The following is a 20,946-nucleotide window of genomic DNA, read 5'->3' as shown; positions in this document are numbered from 1 at the left end:
TAACACTGCTACTGCCTACTGAGTGCGCTCTTGTGGCTGCCTCGCAAGCGCTTTGAGTCCGACAGGAGAAAGGCGCTATACAAAAAAAGGAATTATTATTATTATTATTATTAGTGACAGACAATAATAATAATAAGATATGATGATGATAGTAGTAGTGATAATAGTGATAATAATGGTAATAGTAATAGATAATGAGAATAGTAGTGACAGACAGACAATAATAATAATAAGATATGATGATGATAGTAGTAGTGATAATAGTGATAATAATGGTAATAGTAATAGATAATGAGAATAGTAGTGACAGACAGACAATAATAATAATAAGATATGATGATGATGATAATAGTAGTAAGTATTGCAGCAGACGGGAAGGAAGGAAAGTTTGGAAAGTGCGTCGGGTGGGCGGGGCAGCAGGTGACGTCAGGCGGGTGGGCGTGCCCCGGTGAGAGGTATATAGCAGTGCGGAGAGGCGGAGGGGGCCGCAGTGGGTCGGAGGACAGATCGGGGGGTTCCGTGGCGCTGTATCCCTGCTAGTAAGGTAATGTGGTGGGAGGGGCTGGGCTGCCATGTGGCACCGGGGAGGGGTGCAGGTCCGCGAGAGCCGCTCACCACCCCCCAAACTCTCTGCACAGGAGGGGGCTGCAGATCTTTCTGTACAGCTGATCTGTTCTGAGGACTTGTGAAAGTAACTTGGAGCTGCCAGAGACTGTTTGGGGGGCAGGGGGGGTTGCCTGCTTGTGATGGGGGAGGGTATGTTGTTAAGTATACTTGTGATAGGGATGTATTTAGTGATAGAAGCCTTATTATTAAAGGGGCTCCTCACACTCACAGATTGTATCTGGGTTGTATGGAGCTGCAGATCTGGATTGGATGTGTGTGGAGCCCAGGTGAGCAGCTCTATAGATCACAATCCCCTGAGTGATGTCACCAGGTGACCTTGTATAGTGATGGTGTGGCTGCAGGTGGGCACACATGGACAGACTGCGAGTGATTGTATGGTGGTGTGAGATCTGTGATTGCTGCTATATTGCATTAGCTGGGCAGTCTGGCCACAATCTCACATAAATATCCACCACCTCTGTTCCATCCTCTGTGGCTGAATGATTTGGGGGGGGGGGGGGGGGGAGTGCTGCTGGTTGTGGCTGTGATTTGTGGGGAGATTGGTGCACCTGGTTGTGGCTGTGATTTGTGGGGAGATTGGTGCACCTGGTTGTGGCTGTGATGGGGGGGGGGGGGGGGGTAGATTGGTGCTGCTGGTTGTGATGTGTGGGGGGGTGGTTGGTGCTGCTGGCTGTGATTTGTGGGGGAGATTGGTGCTGCTGGTTGTGGTTGTGATTTGTGGGGGGGTTGGTGCTGCTGGTTGTGGTTGTGATTTGTGGGGGGGATTGGTGCTGCTGGTTGTGGTTGTGATTTGTGGGGGGATTGGTGCTGCTGGTTGTGGTTGTGATTTGTGGGGGGGTTGGTGCTGCTGGTTGTGGTTGTGATTTGTGGGGGGGTTGGTGCTGCTGGTTGTGGTTGTGATTTGTGGGGGGGTTGGTGCTGCTGGTTGTGGTTGTGATTTGTGGGGGGGTTGGTGCTGCTGGTTGTGGTTGTGATTTGTGGGGGGGTTGGTGCTGCTGGTTGTGGCTGTGATTTGTGGGGGGGTAGTTGGTGCTGCTGGTTGTGGCTGTGATTTGGGGGGGGGGGTTGGTGCTGCTGGTTGTGATTTGTGGGGGGATTGGTGCTGCTGGTTGTGATTTGTGGGGGGATTGGTGCTGCTGGTTGTGATTTGTGGGGGGATTGGTGCTGCTGGTTGTGATTTGTGGGGGGGTTGGTGCTGCTGGTTGTGGCTGTGATTTGTGGGGGGATTGGTGCTGCTGGTTGTGATTTGTGGGGGGGGTTGGTGCTGCTGGTTGTGATTTGTGGGGGGATTGGTGCTGCTGGTTGTGATTTGTGGGGGGGGGGGGGGGGTTGGTGCTGCTGGTTGTGGCTGTGATTTGTGGGGGGATTGGTGCTGCTGGTTGTGATTTGTGGGGGGGGTTGGTGCTGCTGGTTGTGGCTGTGATTTGTGGGGGAGATTGGTGCTGCTGGTTGTGATTTGTGGGGGGATTGGTGCACCTGGTTGTGGCTGTGATTTGTGGGGGGATTGGTGCACCTGGTTGTGGCTGTGATTTGTGGGGAGATTGGTGCACCTGGTTGTGGCTGTGATTTGTGGGGGGATTGGTGCTGCTGGTTGTGGCTGTGATTTGTGGGGAGGTTGGTGCTGCTGGTTGTGGCTGTGATTTGTGGGGGGGGGGGGGTTGGTGCTCCTGGTTGTGGCTGTGATTTGTAGGGGGGTTGGTGCTGCTGGTTGTGGCTGTGATTTGTGGGGGGGATTGGTGCTGCTGGTTGTGGCTGATTTGTGGGGGGGGGGGGGGGTTGGTGCTGCTGGTTGTGGCTGATTTGTGGGTGGGGGGGATTGGTGCTGCTGGTTGTGGCTGATTTGTGGGGGGGTTGGTGCACCTGGTTGTGGCTGTGATTTGTGGGGGGGATTGGTGCTGCTGGTTGTGGCTGATTTGTGGGGGGGTTGGTGCACCTGGTTGTGGCTGTGATTTGTGGGGGGATTGGTGCTCCTGGTTGTGGCTGTGATTTGTGGGGGGGGGGGGGGGATTGGTGTTGTGATATGTGGGGAGATTGGTGCTGCTGGCTGTGATTTGTGGGGGGGTTGGTGCTGCTGGTTGTGGCTGTGATTTGTGGGGGGGGGGGGGTTGGTGCTGCTGGTTGTGGCTGTGATTTGTGGGGGGGTTGGTGCTGCTGGTTGTGGCTGTGATTTGTGGGGGGGGGGGGTTGGTGCTGGTGGCTGTGATTTGTGGGGGGGGGGTTGGTGCTGCTGGTTGTGGCTGTGATTTGTGGGGGGGTTGGTGCTGCTGGTTGTGGCTGTGATTTGTGGGGGGGGGGGGGTTGGTGCTGCTGGTTGTGGCTGTGATTTGTGGGGGGGTTGGTGCTGCTGGTTCTGGTTGTGATTTGTGCGTGGTTTGTTGCTGGTTGTTGTAGATTCAGCAGCTCCAGGGTCAAGTTTTCAGTTTCTGGACACAAGAGCTTGCAATTCTGGCCCTCGTAGCTTTTTATGCTGCTGCCAGTCTGCATACAATAGGAGGTTGTTTATATTCTCTGCTCACCCCTGTGGGCTGTAGAGGGTTAATAGCCCCCCTCCTCTGTCTGTGCCAGGAGGGAAACTTGTCTAACCAGCTGGTTCCAGTTGCATAAGGGGTGGAGCAGTGTGATAATGTGCAGGAGATGGTCTGGACATGTGATGGGCAGACTGGTGCTCCTGCCGCCTTCTCTGATGTAACCAAGTCCCGGAACCCCCTCTCACACCCCCCCCCCCCCCCCCTCAGCATCTGACCCCTGCCCTACATACTCTGCCTACAGCTGTGCTGCCCAGTGGGGTGGGCACTGCTTCCAGCTTGTGGGCCCCAATGGGGGAGGTGATGTGTGCTGCTGGTGTTCCTGGGTGGTTATATGCCTGGGGTGGATTGTATGGGTTACTGCTGTGCCCTGAGTGGAGTTATATGGGCTGCTGGGTTGTCCTGAGGTACAGAGACTCTAAACCTTCATCTACACGGTACAATTTTCCGTCAGATCGGATCTATTACATAATTTACAACCGTTCTAATCGGATTGCTTTAGATATTGCTATAGATTTTGGGTACTTATCAAACCAAAATCTCTAGCAAAATCTGATCTGACACAATTTGGATGTCTACACACGATGCAATTTCTTATAAGATCGATCTAATCTGTCTACCATGTAGATGAGGCTTAAGGTACATACATGTTCCCCCCCCCCCCCCCCAAACGATCGCTCGTTCAGACGTCAAATTGGGCGTGTGTACAAACTATCGTTCAGCTAAGGCCGGTTTTGACAGATCTGTCAATCGGCCAAATGACCGGTGCACACACCCGATTTGACGTCTGAATGACTGGTCGTTTGGCAGAATCAGACGTGTATGTACCTTTAATCCTGGGAACAAACAATGGAATTTACTGTCCAATCGATTGGTGATCGGATAGGTAATTGTACAATGTGTGTTAAAACTGCTTGTGATTGATTAAGGAATCAATTTTCTGATAACTTTGCAAAATTGATCCCTTTCCTGATCAGAAACAGATTGAGAAAGGGATCAGTCCTCGACAGGACCGATTCCTGACAATTCGATGGAAAATTGCACCTTGTATTCCCGGTATAACGCCTGGTACGTACCATGCCATTTCCCATCCAATAGATGGGTTGAATCGATTATTTCAGACCAGTTTCATCTGATTTCCAATCTGTTTTTCTGATCAATTTTCCTATAAAAGATTGAAGATCAGACCTGTTGCAAATCGATTTCGAGCCATCGGTGTGATGGGGAATTGCATGGTGTGTACCGGCATAAAATATGGTCTGCAGAATGAGTGATTTCTATAGTAACAAGGATGCACCCCACACTGCAAATTCATTTCCTATAGAAATCCAATGAGTATTAATTGCTCTAAAAGTGTCTCACCGCTCAGTGCGACCGGCGGCTGTGGGTCCCACATTGGTCTGGCCGGGAATCTCTCTGTGTGTGGGCTGCAGATTCATCAACAAACTCATGACACTGGAAATGACTGATTTGTGGATGGAAATGAGCAGACAGATTCCCCCAGTGCCATCTCATGTCTATGCTCCTCATAGGACTCCTGTGAGCCAGCGAGTAGAGCTGTTATGAGCAGCAGCCAGACTGAGGGTGGACAGGAGTATTGCGGAGCCGCGCACGCTCGCTCCTTTCTGTTGGGGTCAGGGCTTGTTTACAATCAGTAATTTGTTCAGCAATCGCTATCCGGCAGCGAAATCTTGCGATTTCGTCGTAATTTGTGCTTGTGATTCCCGTCAATAGAACAAGAATCTCAGCACAAGCGCCCCAAAGATGCTGCATGCATTGTTTGCCATTGAAATCTCAAACACCGCAGTGTAAATGTATCCATAGGGGTACATTAGTAACAGCGCTTTGCTGATTGCAAGCGATCAGCAAAGCGCTGAAAAGTGCCCAGTGTGACCCAGCGCTGAGTCATTGTTGGGGTGATGTGAGGTCTGTCCTGGTTGCGTTGCTGAGAATCTCCTCCCTGCTTTGCTGTCGTAGATTTAGTGATTCTCTCGCTGGCTGCAGCTCAGTGAAGTTGTGACTCAGCACAGGAGGAACGGATTGTGACACGAGTCTGGAGGAACTGATTGTGACAGGGTCGCCCTCCCCTAGTGTGATAGAGCAGGAAGACCCCCTGCTGTGTCTGGAGGATTTTTGCCCCACTTTATAGCTGTGCGGAAGTCTACAATCTATGGCAGCTGCTATACACACACTAGATTCACCGCCCTGGCTTTTGTGTACAAAGTCTGAAGCTGCCTATTAACTGTATTATCCTCAGATTCGATCATTCGTTCAGATTTGTGGGATCGTAAGCAATCGGGATCAGCATTATTCGCAGTGTACGAGGGATGCCACACGTGGAATATTTTGTAATTTCCATGACATGGAGTAGTGCAGGAACGGGAGTATTAGACACACATGACATGCAGTACTGTAGTGTGGGAACAGGAGTATTAGACACGCATGACATGGAGTACTGTAGTGCAGGAACAGGAGTATTAGACACACATGACATGGGAGTACTGCAGTGCAGGAACAGGAGTATTAGACACACTCAGACGTGCAGAGAAAAAGATTGTAAAGGTAGCCAGACATCTAGCGATTCTAATTCAATCAACAAAGCGATTTTCGTTCAGCCATACTGAAGTCTATTTCTTAATAGTCAATCAACTAGTGGCCCACACACTACAAGCCATATCCTATGAGATTCCCCTTCACATTCGATCTGACCGATGTCTCCATGCTCTGAAGACAAAAATTAAGTCGATGGAATGACATGTGACCAGTAGCCGATTCCTGTGCGATTTGGCCGATATCTTGCATTCTGCTCAATCGACTAAGCTGGTCAATATGATATGAAAACAGGGACTTTTCATCGCTTGGGAATGCTGGAACGCACTTGATTCTATAAAATAATTGAATAGTTTGTCGTATAGACGAATCGGTAGATGTATGGGTACCTTAAGACTGGGGGATTTTGTGGGGTAGTGGCCTGAGTTCAGTAGGACGGCTTGGGGAAGGAAGGTGTTTGTGTCTGGAGGTCCTAGTGGGGTTGGGCACTTGGCTCTCTGTCGTTTGGCATCTCCTGTTTCTGACTCTTCCTCTTCGGTTTCTCATTGCAGATCAGCAATCGCCACCATGTCTGTGTCTCACAGTTCCAGACTGAACAAGGGGGTGAGGGATCAGTACATGAAGCTGCCCCAGGCGGGGATGGTCCAGGTCACCTACGTGTGGATTGATGGAAGTGGAGAAGGAGTCCGCTGCAAGACCAAAACCCTGGACTATGAACCCAAGACTGTAGAAGGTGAGATCTGCCCCCTCCGATCCAGGCTGCATCCCTCTTACCCAGCTGCCCCCTCAGCCATGCTGCCCTCCTTCTCCCCACCCTTCCCTGCTTCTACCCACGCTGCCTCCCTCCGACTTTTTTTCTTCTTCTCACTTTCCTTGCGCGCGAACAGATCCGAACACTGCATTTGCATGCACACCAGTAACAGCCTGGTAGTAACGCTTGCTTGCTACTATTAGTATGTTCTTGCGTGGGGTTTTAGCCTGTGATTGTGAGCCTTTTTGATACTAAAATGTTTTGCAGATTAGTACCGTTAGCTCCCTATATTATAATTGTTTGCAATGTATTATCCTTTTAGGTGACAGGGAACAGTGCAATAATATTGTAAAGACTTTATTGATATCTTGTATAGAATTTTGTGACTGTCACTCATAGCCTGTCTAGTGGTGAGAATCCACCGGTTACTTTATAACTTGAATTATAAAGCTTGTGTTCCTGGGCCCATCTTGTTCTTCTACAATCAGAGCAAATGTTAGTGGTGGGGAGGGCTCTGTATGTATAAAGGCCACACATATAAAATCCCATCACTGATCTCTTCCCCAGTAATGTAGTCTTGGTCCTCAGAAATCCCATCACCGATCTCCTCCCCAGTAATGTAGTCTTGGTCCTCAGAAATCCCATCACCGATCTCCTCCCCAGTAATGTAGTCTTGGTCCTCAGAAATCCCATCACCGATCTCCTCCCCAGTAATGTAGTCTTGGTTCTCAGAAATCCCATCACCGATCTCCTCCCCAGTAATGTAGTCTTGGTCCTCAGAAATCCCATCACCGATCTCCTCCCCAGTAATGTAGTCTTGGTTCTCAGAAATCCCATCACCGATCTCCTCCCCAGTAATGTCTTGGTCCTTTTTTATACGACCGGTTAGTTGGAAGTGTGTATATGTATGTGTAGCCGTGTCACTAATAGAGATGGTCAATGAGATGGAAATAATTCTGCATTGATGCTGATTTATGCAAATGTATGCACTCTGCTGATTAAATCAAATTGATATGTTAAAATTTTGGTTTGGCGATTATGAATTAAAGGGTACCTGAGGCGAATTAAAAGAAAAGCTTTATACATACCTGGGGCTTCCTCCAGCCCCTTCAGGCTAACCAGTCCCTTGCTGTCCTCTGCCACCTGGATCTTCTGCTATGAGTCCTGGTAATTCAGCCAGTCAGCGCTGTCCGGCCGCATGCCGCTTCCACAGCCAGGAGCATTCTGCACCTGTGCAACAGTGCTGCGCAGGTGTAGTACGCTCCCGGCGGCGGAGTGTGTGCATGCGCACTACGCCAGACTGGCTCAAGTACCTGGACTCATAGCAGAAGATCCAGGTGGCAGAGGACAGCAAGGGACTGATTAGCCTGAAGGGGGCTGGAGGAAGCCCCAGGTATGTATAAAACTTGAATTTCATCTGTCTCAGGTTCACTTTGTTACACAGTAGTACTATACTCTACATCTGCACTCCCCACAGAGCTGCAGGGAATCCACTGAGAATGTTGTGCACATTGAACAGAGGTGTTGTCTGTTTACAATCTCCTCATTCCCCTGCAGAGTACCTGCACATCATTCTTACATGTACCCACAGTTACATTGCCTAGGGCCTGATCCATGTTCAGATTGTGCATGAAGAATGTGTAATAGAGGAAGAATCTCCTCATTCCCCTGCAGAGTACCTGCACATCATTCTTACATGTACCCACAGTTACATTGCCTAGAGCCTGATCCATGTTCAGATTGTGCATGAAGAATGTGTAATAGAGGAAGAATCTCCTCATTCCCCTGCAGAGTACCTGCACATCACTCTTACATGTACCCACAGTTACATTGCCTAGGGCCTGATCCATGTTCAGATTGTGCATGAAGAATGTGTAATAGAGGAAGAATCTCCTCATTCCCCTGCAGAGTACCTGCACATCATTCTTACATGTACCCACAGTTACATTGCCTAGGGCCTGATAGATGTTCTTTGTTCCGGTTTGTACCTTTTACAAGTACTCTTACCAAGGACTAGTTTTAGTCTAAAGGGAATAAATATAGTAGTCTACATATCCTTCTCACTTCAGTTGTCTTGTAAAATTCCTAAGCGTTGGCAGTTAGAGACGAATTTCATGTTACATACTTTTAATCAACAAAATTGTAATATGCAAATTAGAGGAGTCGGAGTCAGTGGAATCCTAAACTTCGGAGTCGGTGGATTTTTGGACCGACTCCACAGCCCTGATAAAGGCCACACATCTATAATCACCAGTGGTTACCAGCATGAGGATAGATTTCAGTATCTGCTCAATTAGTTATTTTCTATATATTGCAGGAAAATCCCATAAATCCCATCACCGCTCTGGTCTTGGTCCTCAGAAATCCCATCACCCATCTTGTCCCCAGTAATGTCTTGGTCCTTTTTTTTTTTTTTTTTTTTTTTAACGACTGATTAGTTGGAAATCTCAATCGGCCTCCACCAGGGCTGCCAGGTGACTAGTTCTTGTCACTTAATAATATCTGAAGATGCATTTCAGGTGGGGTAGGGATAGTATCTGATCTGTGACTGGTCAGACTGGCCACCGGACCTCTGGTCTCCCTAATGTTGGCTGATTGGTGTCTGTATGGTGTTGTGCCACAACGAGATCTGTAGCGTTGTCAGCGGCTGGTTTGGCTGTCTGGCATCTGTATTCTGAATGGTTGACCTGCCATGATGACCTCTGCTGGGCAATGCGTTATCTGACCCTTTTTACTTCTCCATTACAGAAATCCCAGAATGGAACTTTGATGGCTCCAGCACATACCAAGCTGAGGGTTCAAACAGCGACATGTACCTCGTGCCCGTCCAGATGTTCCGAGACCCCTTCTGCCTGGACCCCAACAAGCTGGTCATGTGTGAGGTCCTGAAGTACAACCGGAAGCCTGCAGGTACCGTGCCAGCCAAATGGCGACCTATCGCGGCCCACTTCCTGTGTTTTTAGGAGATCTGGCAGACTTATAAACCCTAAAGGGGCCCATACACTGGTCGATTTCTGCGATCGATTATATAGAATCGAGCGATCAGAAATCGATTCTCTCAAATTCCCCATTCGATTTGAGGCCGATTTGGTGGTGGGGGAAGGGATTGGTCTCTATTGGAAAGAAGGGGGGTGGGGGTAGAGTGGCTTCTCTTGGGGGAGGTAAGAAGGGGAGCTGATATTGTTGGAGAATGACGATGACAGCCTCTTTATACCTTCACCTTGAGGAACCTTTCATCCCCTGGTCGGGAACTAGCATGTAGATCAGATGCTCCAAGCATTTCCGGACTGCCAGGCATCGTGATGTAAATACTGCAGCCTCCTCTCCTGGTCACTGTATGCGTGAGCCTCACTGGCATTGTACAATCTGGATTGGAGGGTGTGTGGCTAGTATTGATGTAATCAGATTTTGCGAGTACAGGTTCTCCTCAATCCTCCTAAAGCCACAAACTCCTGAATGAGAGATCCTAGCGTGTATAGACTGTCCGCTGCTTTGCTGTGACCTCTCGCGCGTCTTCTGTGTTGTGCTGACGTTGGTGGAATTTCTGGTGTTTGCCAAGTTAGTTTGGCACGTCATGGAGCTCTGTGTGGCCGGAGCCTCTTCTTTTTACGCCGTGTACACAGCTACTATGTTTACTTTGGCCGCGGTGTTGATGGAACTTTCTAATGACTGACGTCTTGTCCTCTTTGTGCAGAAACCAACCTGCGTCACACCTGCTGCCGCATCATGGACATGGTGAAGGACCAGCACCCGTGGTTTGGCATGGAACAAGAGTACACGCTTCTCGGCATCAATGGACATCCCTACGGCTGGCCAGAAAATGGCTTCCCAGGGCCGCAAGGTGAGGAGTTCAGCTTCTGCAACTCGAGAGTCTCCCGTTGTGAGGCCTCGGTCTGATTTCTTAGTTCTACAAATGTTCGGATTATTATAAGTAGTTGTCTAATGTATAGATATAAGTATTAGCTGGGAATGCAGGATTGGGATGATGTCCTGGTCTCATCTCGGCACCTGGCACATGTACTCTTGATTGAAAATCTTTAATGTTTTTGAAAAGTAAAACACAATATTGACTTGAACATTATCACCGGTGTAAACAATGTACAACTTGTAAGGTGAACACTGGTCTAGAACATGATTGTGAGGCAGGACTACTCTAGAACACTGAGGAAGGATTAGTCTAGAACCCAAGTTCTCCAAGTGTGGTATGTGTAGCTCAGAGGGCACTTGGGTTTGAATTCAATTTGGTTTTGTAAATTTTTTTTTTTTGACAAATATGAAATGACTGGATATCATATCTACACCATTTTAGTGTACTGTTTGAAGGGTACTTAAGATAATTTAATGTAGGTTCTTGGCTTTCATAAGGGGTACATGTCAAAATGAGAACCACTGGTCCAGTATGCTGGACTGTGAGGAATGGGGCTGGTGGAGAAGGACTGGTCCAACGCGCTAATAACATGGGTCACAAGCTGAGGCGGGATATCTTCTATGTGTAGCAAGGAAGCTGCGTAGAGCTTATTTTCCTTGTTCTGTAAAATCCATCAGTTGAAGGGCTGACCATGTGGAAGGTTTTTCAGCCCCGGCCAGTCTGTTTAGTCACGGAGGTAAAACAGGCGCACCATATGGCCGCAGCGTGACGTCTGTCATGTGCCCTACTCAGTGTTTAATCACCTTCCTGGCCTCATTAGCTGCTGCCGGGGTGCTGAGCTGTGTAATGCGGCCATCACTTCTGTGTTCTGAGCTACGCGTGGCGTTCTGTGACAACGACAAACCAATGGGTTCCCTGCGGACGTTCAGGCGGCCGGAGAAACTGCCTGTCAATAATCCGAGATACATGTTTAGGTGGAGGTTCTGCTTTTCTAATAACCTGAGCTTCTTCTGTCGCAACTTAATCGTTTTTTTACTCTAATCCAACCTTGGCTTTTCGCCTCAGGTCCATATTACTGTGGCGTTGGTGCGGACAAGGTCTACGGACGAGACATCGTGGAGAGCCACTACAAGGCCTGTCTGTACGCTGGCATCAAGATCTGTGGCACGAATGCCGAGGTGATGCCATCTCAGGTGAGGGCGGTTCTAGAGGTTCTCCTACGTTCTGCCATGATGTAATATGTAGACTTCCTGCGGCTCTGGCCAGATCACTGACACCCCTCTTCCTCTCTCTGACAGTGGGAGTTCCAGGTCGGCCCCTGTGAAGGGATAGATATGGGAGACCACCTCTGGATGGCACGTTTCATCCTCCACCGGGTATGTGAAGACTTCGGTGTGGTGGCAACCTTGGACCCCAAACCCATGACTGGTAACTGGAATGGTGCTGGATGCCATACCAACTACAGCACCGAGGACATGCGGAAGGAGGGCGGTCTGAAGTGAGTTCTAAGAATATGAGGGGGGGAGGGGCATTAAAAGGCAAACGGTAAAAGCGATCAGGAGACATGAATATATAAAGCATATAAGGAAGCAATGGGCCTAATGTACTTCCCAACACCACTGTGGCCATCGAAAAAGGAAGAGTGAACAGAATCTGGGCACCGACCACAAAAGCCGTTCTAGTCTCCTTTAATTCAGTCCCAGCATCCTGACAGTACATATAATGTTGAGGCAAGAGATGCTAACCACTGTGGCCATTTTGGTGCCCCAAGCAAGGCCTATTTTGTTTGCCTGGTTTGTCTGTGGCTAGAAACGGCCCTCCCTTTAGCCTCTCCTCTCATTCAGCCAATGGCTCGGATATGCAGAACTAGAAAGAACAGATTCTTTTTAAAGTTTGATTTTATAGCTTGAGCCTACAGGCAATGCCTCAAACTCCTCCCTCAGCAGATGCCACACCCCCTAGATTAACTCCTGCGCTCCTGGTTCTGTTCACACCTTCTCATCCATACTTCTGGAAGCCCCTCACCTTCTCATCCATACTTCTGGAAGCCCCTCAGTCTTTAGCTGTGAACCAGCATGCTTGTACTGAGGAAGTGCACATGAGGTTCCTCGTACTGGGCGTGTGCGGAGTGCGAGCAGGCTTAGTACGGTTGTTTTGACGGTGGTGTCTGTACTGCAGATGCGCTGCTGAACTGAGGGACTTCCAGGTGACGGGCTCTGTGGTCAGATTACATGTATACATGTAGTGATGCTGGGCAGATTTGCCCAAGAGACAAATCTCTCTGGAATCTGATTGGAGAGAGATCTGTCGGCTGCCTATACACTGCAGGCCGATTCCTGACTGATCTCATGCTGAAATCTATCCGTAATTGGCTTTGTGACTGCCCTGACTCTTTACCCCGGTGTCCTGTGCAAGTTACACATTACCTGTCCGGCCTCAGCCTGTCCACGTGCCGTGTGGTTGCCCGGTAACATCACTGAGTACATGCCCTTATTAGGCAACTACGTGTGGAATCCCGGAAGTGGTGAAGGTTGGACACGTAATGTGTAACGTGCATAAGGCACCGGGTGGGGGGGAGAGACACTGTCACAAGTCCGACTTCAGCATGAAATTAATTGGGAATCTGCTTGCGGTGTATGGGCAGCTGACAGATCTCATCAGATTCGATTAGGGATTGATTTGTCTTTGTCAAATCTGCCCATACATCGCTAGTATTGGTACAATGGGTGGAAGTCATGACTAGGGATGCTCTCTTGTAAATTCAAGTGCCTAAGCACTCTAATTCGTGATTTAAATGCGCATCCTCCCTGCGCTCCAAATAGCTTGCACACGTCCTATTGGATGCATTGCAAGCCTCGCCAAATGCTCATTTAAATCACACTTGAGTGCTTAGGCACTCGAATTTACTCGTGAGAACATCCCTAGTCATGACACATTTGCTGTGTGATTGGGGTTGGGTGAAGGCTCCTCTGATTGGGGTTGGATGGTTGGCAGGTCTGATATGGGTTGGATGAAGGCTCATCTGATGGGGGTTGGATGGTTGGCAGGTCTGATATGGGTTGGATGGTTGGCAGGTCTGATATGGGTTGGGTGGTTGGCAGGTCTGATATGGGTTGGGTGGTTTGCAGGTCTGATATGGGTTGGGTGGTTTGCAGGTCTGATATGGGTTGGGTGGTTTGCAGGTCTGATATGGGTTGGGTGGTTGGCAGGTCTGATATGGGTTGGGTGGTTGGCAGGTCTGATATGGGTTGGGTGGTTGGCAGGTCTGATATGGGTTGGGTGGTTGGCAGGTCTGATATGGGTTGGATGGTTGGCAGGTCTGATATGGGTTGGCAGGTCTGATATGGGTTGGCAGGTCTGATATGGGTTGGCAGGTCTGATTGGGGTTGGATGGAGGCTGCTCTGATTGGGGTTGGATGGTTGGCAGTTCTGATAGGGGTTGGCAGGTCTGATAGGGGTTGGATGGTTGGCAGGTCTGATAGGGGTTGGATGGTTGGCAGGTCTGATAGGGGTTGGATGGTTGGCAGGTCTGATAGGGGTTGGATGGTTGGCAGGTCTGATAGGGGTTGGATGGTTGGCAGGTCTGATAGGGGTTGGATGGTTGGCAGGTCTGATAGGGGTTGGCAGGTCTGATAGGGGTTGGATGGTTGGCAGGTCTGATATGGGTTGGCAGGTCTGATAGGGGTTGGATGGTTGGCAGGTCTGATAGGGGTTGGCAGGTCTGATAGGGGTTGGATGGTTGGCAGGTCTGATAGGGGTTGGATGGTTGGCAGGTCTGATAGGGGTTGGCAGGTCTGATAGGGGTTGGATGGTTGGCAGGTCTGATAGGGGTTGGATGGTTGGCAGGTCTGATAGGGGTTGGATGGTTGGCAGGTCTGTAGCACATTGGCTCATGATGACTGTCTCCCGCAGACACATTGAAGATGCCATTGATAAGCTGGGGAAACGTCACAGCTATCACATCTGCGTGTACGATCCTCGGGGAGGACAGGACAACTCCCGCCGTCTGACCGGACAGCACGAGACCTCCAGCATCCACGAATTCTCTGCTGGCGTGGCCAACCGTGGTGCCAGCATTCGCATCCCCCGCCAGGTGGGACAGGAGGGCTTCGGCTACTTTGAAGATCGTCGGCCGGCTGCTAATTGCGACCCTTACGCTGTTACTGAGGCCCTCGCCAGGACAACCATTCTGAACGAGACCGGCAGCGAAACCAAAGACTATTCCAAGAATTAGATCTGAGGGCTGGACCCTCCCAGGAAACTCCACCCAATGGGCCATATTCTCAGTCCTTAAAGGGGTAGTCTGCCCAGACACCGACCTGCAGCTAACTTGTCTCTTGAAACTGTACTCATGTGCCAAATGCATTACTTGCTGTGCCATTTACTGCCCTAAGCAAACACTTAGGAATGGTCAGTGTGATAATTATTTCTCTCAGGGAAGAGTTGCACAGGTGTGAAGAGACAACTTGGCTGTATGGAAAGCATCACCTTTAATCATCTCTTTATATTTTACACTACTTTAGATCACATTTCTTCCGTTTTGGAAGGTAGTGGGCATTTTATAGTTATCTGCTGGAAACCCAGAGAGGAAGCTTCATCTCCAAATCTCTATATGCTAAAGAGCTGTGCATTTTATTTTTTTGTGAGGGGGAGGGCGGGATTCCGGGGGAAATGTGAGATTGGGGGGGGGGGGGGGGGCGGATCCTGGAGGCAGCCTAAAGGGGAGGGGAGGGGGGGGAGGGGGTGTAGTCTCATTACTATCCCAGAATACCTTGGTCTGCTTTTTCACTCATTGAACCAGCGCAGCGCCCCCTGCTGGGGTCAGAACAGAAGTTCCTCTTTACAGGATTTTAAAATGTGGTGTGACTCTTGTTTTTTAACATTTGAATAAAGATAGATCTTCCTCTCTTGCTTTTGGGTGGATTATTTGGTGGATTTCTGTGCTGATGCTCCCTTGTACCTCTTGTCTCCCTGTGTCCCCCTCCATGCCCCTTTGTGTCCTCCCTGCATCCTCTGTCCCTCTTATGTCCTCCATGTATCCACCTCTGTCCCCTTGTGTCCTCCTCCATGCCCCTTTGTGTCCCTGCATCCTCTGTCCCTCTTATGTCCTCCATGTATCCACCTCTGTCCCCTTGTGTCTCCCTGTGTCCTCTGCATGGGCACAGTACAGGGAGTCTCCAACATTGCTGCGGGTTGGAGATTTGTATTGGCAAGTGTTTTCTGCATTCAGACTATAAGACGCAGTGACTTTTTTTTCCTCTCTCCCCCAAACACCCCCCCCTCCCCAAATATGCACACACTTTTGGGGGAGAAAAATTGAGTGTTTATAGTCCAAAAAATACAGTAATATGGATCTGCATAAGAAATCTGACCCAGTTCTGTAACCTCTGAAGAAGTGTGGGTGTATTTGGGGGAGGGAAATGGAGATTCTGATAACTGGCGCACACATTGGCATTCTGAGTTTGGTGTTCCCGGCTTCTAGAGATGGAAATGATTCTGGTATAAAGTGTGATTGGTTTAATTCCAAGCTGCACTACCGTTGCATGAAATTAGCATGCAAGGCAGTACATGTCATTGACCATCTGGAAGATAAGTTGCGTGTCTTTCCACGGACAGTTTATAGGCAGTGAAATGCCTCTCAAACTCTCAACTGATCGCTGCTGTCAGATAACTGCTTGCTAAGCACTCTCAGTTCATCAGTCTGTGGCAAAAAGGCCTAATGTGTACGGCTGGCAAAAAAACAACTACCAACTGATAACAGGTTGTTTGCCAGATAGGGGGCCCATATCCCAGATATGGGGAACCAGGCAACTTTCCCCGAACCATGGATGATTGAAAAATGGGAAGTTCCGCTCAATGCTCCAAAAATATGAAAATCTTTATTAAGTGCAGGTCACACAGCAATAAAAGTTCACTAACATGTTTCAGGCACACACTGGTCCTTAATCATAGCATGGATCAAAAATAAAACACAAGGGTTATATGTCAAAGACCACACCCTATCCTCCCACAGCCAATTGAGAGAAATGCCCCAAAAGGGAGGAGTTTACTAGGCTGAACGGGGGTTCTACATTGTACTTAAAATCAGAATTGCACAATATGACAATTAACCACTTAATCCACCGCTATATACGTCATCAGTAGTACCCTCCAAGCCACCATGACGTAGATGTACTGACTTCCTTGCAGCCCTGCTGTGCACATTCGGGTGCGCTTCAGAAAGCACTCTCTCCCCCCCCCCCCCCCCCCCCCCCCCTTGCAAAGAATAATTGTTACATTATAATAGTAATGAATATGTTGTTACAATTCTGTTGCAATCATGCATATGGTTGATAGCTTGTAAGTGAGCATTATTGAAACCAAAACATTTACAAACAGGTAAGCTCTTAAGGTGCGTACACACATGCGACTATAGTCGTTTGAAACGATCGTTACCAAACGACGATTGTTTAAAAAAAGCAGCCAACGACCATGAAGTCTAACGACGGATGAGCTAGATCGTTAAAAATGAACGATCTAGCTTGGCGGATTTTTCCCAACGACGATTGTTTGCAAAAGTAGTACATCGTTGGAAACGGTCGTTCGTACTAAGCTTGACATGCGCATTTCGCTATTTCTCCATGGAACTTTTCATTTTTATGCACAGGCGCAGTAGTTGCTTTACGTGATGTAACGTTCGTTCTAACAATCTGATCGTTGCACACGATTTAAAACTAACTTTGCTTAGGTCGTTCTTTCATCAATTAAAAGTTTGTTCGTCGTTGACAATGAACGATCGTTGTCGCATGTGTGTACTTAGCTTTAGGCTGCTTCCACACAGGGACGTTACAGGCGCACGTTAGTGCGCCTGTAACGCTCCCCCAATGCACAGCAATGTAACAAGTGGGCTGTTCACACAGCCCACGTTGCGTTACATGTAACGCTGCACGTTCTGTGCAAAGTGCAGCATGCTACGGCGTTGGAGCGGCTATAGCCGCGTTAGACTGTTTGCACATGCTCAGTGGGAGGCGGAGAGGAGGCGGGGAGAGCCAGCTACAGTAGCCGCGCACATGGCTACTTAATATTCACTGCACTGGCGGGCGCTGATTGGCCGGCGGGACCACGTGATGCAGAGTGTCTCGCTCCGCATGACGTGGTCCCGCTGGCCAATCAGCGCCACTCTGGGAGACATAGGAATCGAGCCGCCTAACGCGGCTCACTCTACCGTCCTCACTTGCAGCACCATACGTTGCATTAGGTGCACGTTATGCGACCTTAACGTGGCACCTAACGCAACGTCTTGGTGTGCAAGTAGCCTTAGAGGTGAACCTCACCAAAACAGCACAAAAGAAAGAAATACAGTAAAAACAAAGGAAAAGAGAACTTAATTATAAGTCTTATGTAACATTGTATTAGATTACCAAAGTTGAGCCTTCCTTCTAGATTCCGTGGTAGGTAACTTAGGTATACGCAATTTGCCTCAGCGGGGTGAGTGGGGGTAATGTTTGTATTGGGTTTTGTGGAGTGGGTAAGGGGAGGAATGGCTGAGAGGATATTTTAGCAGAGACAGCTACTTGTAGATTTAGGAGAGTCTCTAGGATCATATTTTAATCCCTGTAATAACCAGGATAAACGGGCAAATCAAATGTGTGGGTTTAATCTACAGAAGCATTGATTATTTTCAAATTATTATGGCTGGAAACTTAGCAATAATTACTATTTTTTCATTCCCCCCCCCCCCCTTATTACCTTTAAAATCCATACAAAATAAAATAATTCTTAGCAAAAAGTACCACCCAAAGAAAGCCTAATTGGTGGCAAAAACAACAACAAGGTATAGATCATTTGTGTGATAAGTTGTGATAAAGTTATTGGCTAATGAATGGGAGGAGTGTGAAATGTAGAAAATTGCTCTGGTTTTTATGGGGGGAAACCCAGGGTAGGGAAGTGGTTAATGGTTCCAGTTTCCGGCACCAGCAATCTACAGCAATGCTGGGAATCGTGGCCTTTATTCTGGCTGCTGCACTTCCCACTCCCACCAGCAGGTGGCGCACTGAACTCACATTTTAACTTGTTATATACTGATTACAGTAACTGACTAGTGTTATGGTAATTGGGAGGATAGTCAGTGAGAGGCAAGTTGAGTCTGTCTATACAGGATTATAGTCCCTATATGCATCTTAAAAACCAACTGAATCCCTCCAGGTGATCTATCTTCAAGCTGTACACATTTGCACACAATTTGGCATATTTGCATAATCCTGCATTCGCTTGGTGTCTGCAGCTCATTACCCAGCCCTGGTCATAAAGGTGGCCGATCAGCCATCCGATTTGATCGTAACTGAATTGGATGAATATTGGTGCCGGCAAGTGCATCTGGCTGAAATTTGTCGCAGGTATCGGTCAGACACGCTGCAAGATGTTGACATGCTCGATCGGGTGCAACGTTGTGCGATATTGAGCGACTGAAGCCCTAACACTTTTCCTGTTAGTGTCCGCCGCTGGCTTCATCCACATACACAGCCCCATGTAGTTGCCGGCATAACGTGGGCACATGCGTGACATCCCACGTGTGTGTGTGTGTGTGTGTGTGTGAAGTGGGCACTGACAGGTAAATATGCACTGGTGCTGGGGGGTTGCAGCATCACAAGGCCAATTCCCGAAAGATTTCTTGCTAAAATTGATTGGGAATCTGTGGGCAGCCGTGAGATCTGTCTGTTTGTTAAATCTGCCCATTTATCGTCTGATGTATGGACACATTAACCATTTCTGCCGTTGGGATATCAGCCTCACATCCACAGCGACAGCAGGGACAGGATCGTCACATCCCTGCAGTTTGGGGGGCTGTGCGTGTGATCGTGTGGGCAGACTTATTGTACGGGAATAGGAAGTACTGAGCGGGGACATCTTGTGGCCAAATATAAAAAAAATAAATTCCCTAAAGTCAGTAGGTGTCATTTTTACTATGTATGTCAAGAGGGCATATTCAATTAGGCTCTCTTCACATCGAAAAATTTGAAATTACAGACGGCAGCAATTTTTTAGCGGTTTTCCCCTCCCGGTGCTCTGCTGTGCAGAACGATTTTGTGCAAAGCACTTTAGCAGAGTGATTCCGGTTTTTCACTTCCTGACGTCGGTCAGGAGGTGAACTTTTTGACCCGGAAAATAATACAATGTATTTATTCTTAAATGTGAATGCAATTGCCGGATAAAAAAAACATTTGTGAGCGTTTTTTGTGTTTTTTCCTGTAACTTCCATTGTAGCAAAATCGCCCTGAAAATGGTACAGGCAGCGCTTTTGTGAACGGAAAGCAGACTAAGCGCGCTGATATGGACTATCCGGTAAGGATTCATTGCACAAGGTGTTTTAGAGCATTTTTCAAAGTTGCCGGCACTCAAAAAAAGCGCAAAATGCCCTAAGTGTGACTGTGAACAGGCCCTTGGGCTCAATTCACAAAAGGGTGCGAACTCACTTAGCACTCCCAAAGCTTTTATTAATTGCGGACAAACTTTAGCGCTGCGCGTGAAACGTCACACCCCGCGCGCAGCATTAAACTTTGCACACGCTAACTTAGCACGCACAACTTTGCGTGTCCTAAAGGGCTTTAGGCGTGCTGAAGGGCTTTTAGACGTGCTAAGTAAGTTAGCACCCTTTTGTGAACAAGCCCCTTATGGGCTAAAAATTAGTCATGGGTGTAAAACTGAAAAAAAATGCACTTTATTTCCACATAAAATATTGTCTCCATACATTATACTAGGGATATAATTTATCGTTGCAATAACCGGCACAAATGGCCAAATAAAATGTGTGGATTTTAATTGTGGTAGCAGGTATTATTTTAAAACTATAATGGCTGAAAACGGAGAATGTTTTCCATTTTTTGTTATTATTCAAATTATAATGTATTTAGAATAAAATAATTCTTAGCATAATGTACCACCCAAGGAAAGCCTAATTGGTGGTGGAAAAAAAACCAAGATATAGATCATTCCATTGTGATAAGTAGTGATAAAGTTATTGGGGAATTAATGGGAGGAGCGCTGAAATGTAAAAATTATTTTTGTCCATAAGGTGAAAAATACCCGTGGGCTGAAATGGTTAATCATGGTGCGCATGCGCCTTTTAAGGGGCTTGTGTGCGTATATAGAAGGGAGGTTACCACCAGTATTGACCACATGACTTTTTTTTTACCACTGGTATTACACATCACATTCGGTATGTAAGGGCCTTATAGGCTGCAATGACCATTCCTCCCCTCGCCCTGATTCTTTAAGGTCTATTTCACAGCGGGACGTTAAAGTCTCACGTTAGAAAATGTTATAACGCAGACTAACGTACAGCAATACAAAGTCTGTGCGACAGTCACAGAGCACACGTCGTGTTGTGTGTACCGTGTAGCAATATTTAGAAGGTGCTGCATGCTTTGCGTTTAGCAATAAATCTGCTGCGTTGTGTGTGTTGCACATGCTCAGTAATGTTTTTTTTTAATGTAACGCATGCGCCGTTTTTGTTCCATCACTGTGCGACGAAAACGTCGCACCAAACGCAGGGCTAAAGAATGCACTATAACGTCCAAGTTATAGTCTTTCAATGCGTTACATTAGGGGCACGTTATGCGACCGTAACGTCGCACCAAACGCACCGT

At 48.1% G+C, this 20,946-nt stretch overlaps 1 protein-coding gene across 1 annotated transcript; it reads left to right on the top strand.

Moving 5' to 3' along the window:
• Positions 1–458: 458 nt before the first annotated feature.
• On the top strand, positions 459–14,972 carry LOC137528607 (glutamine synthetase). The gene is made up of 7 exons (XM_068249951.1): positions 459–544; positions 6,254–6,435; positions 9,202–9,363; positions 10,148–10,294; positions 11,387–11,514; positions 11,620–11,819; positions 14,234–14,972. Exons 2-7 carry the CDS (start codon positions 6,270–6,272, stop codon positions 14,553–14,555), a joined length of 1,125 nt encoding a protein of 374 aa, XP_068106052.1. The 5' UTR covers positions 459–544; positions 6,254–6,269; the 3' UTR covers positions 14,556–14,972.
• The last annotated feature ends 5,974 nt before the right edge of the window (positions 14,973–20,946 follow it).

The sequence above is a fragment of the Hyperolius riggenbachi genome, chromosome 8 (assembly GCF_040937935.1).
Source record: "Hyperolius riggenbachi isolate aHypRig1 chromosome 8, aHypRig1.pri, whole genome shotgun sequence".
NCBI lineage: Eukaryota > Metazoa > Chordata > Amphibia > Anura > Hyperoliidae > Hyperolius > Hyperolius riggenbachi.
The sequence above is the reverse complement of the archived record's forward strand: the minus strand, read 5'-3'. Positions and strand labels throughout refer to the sequence as shown.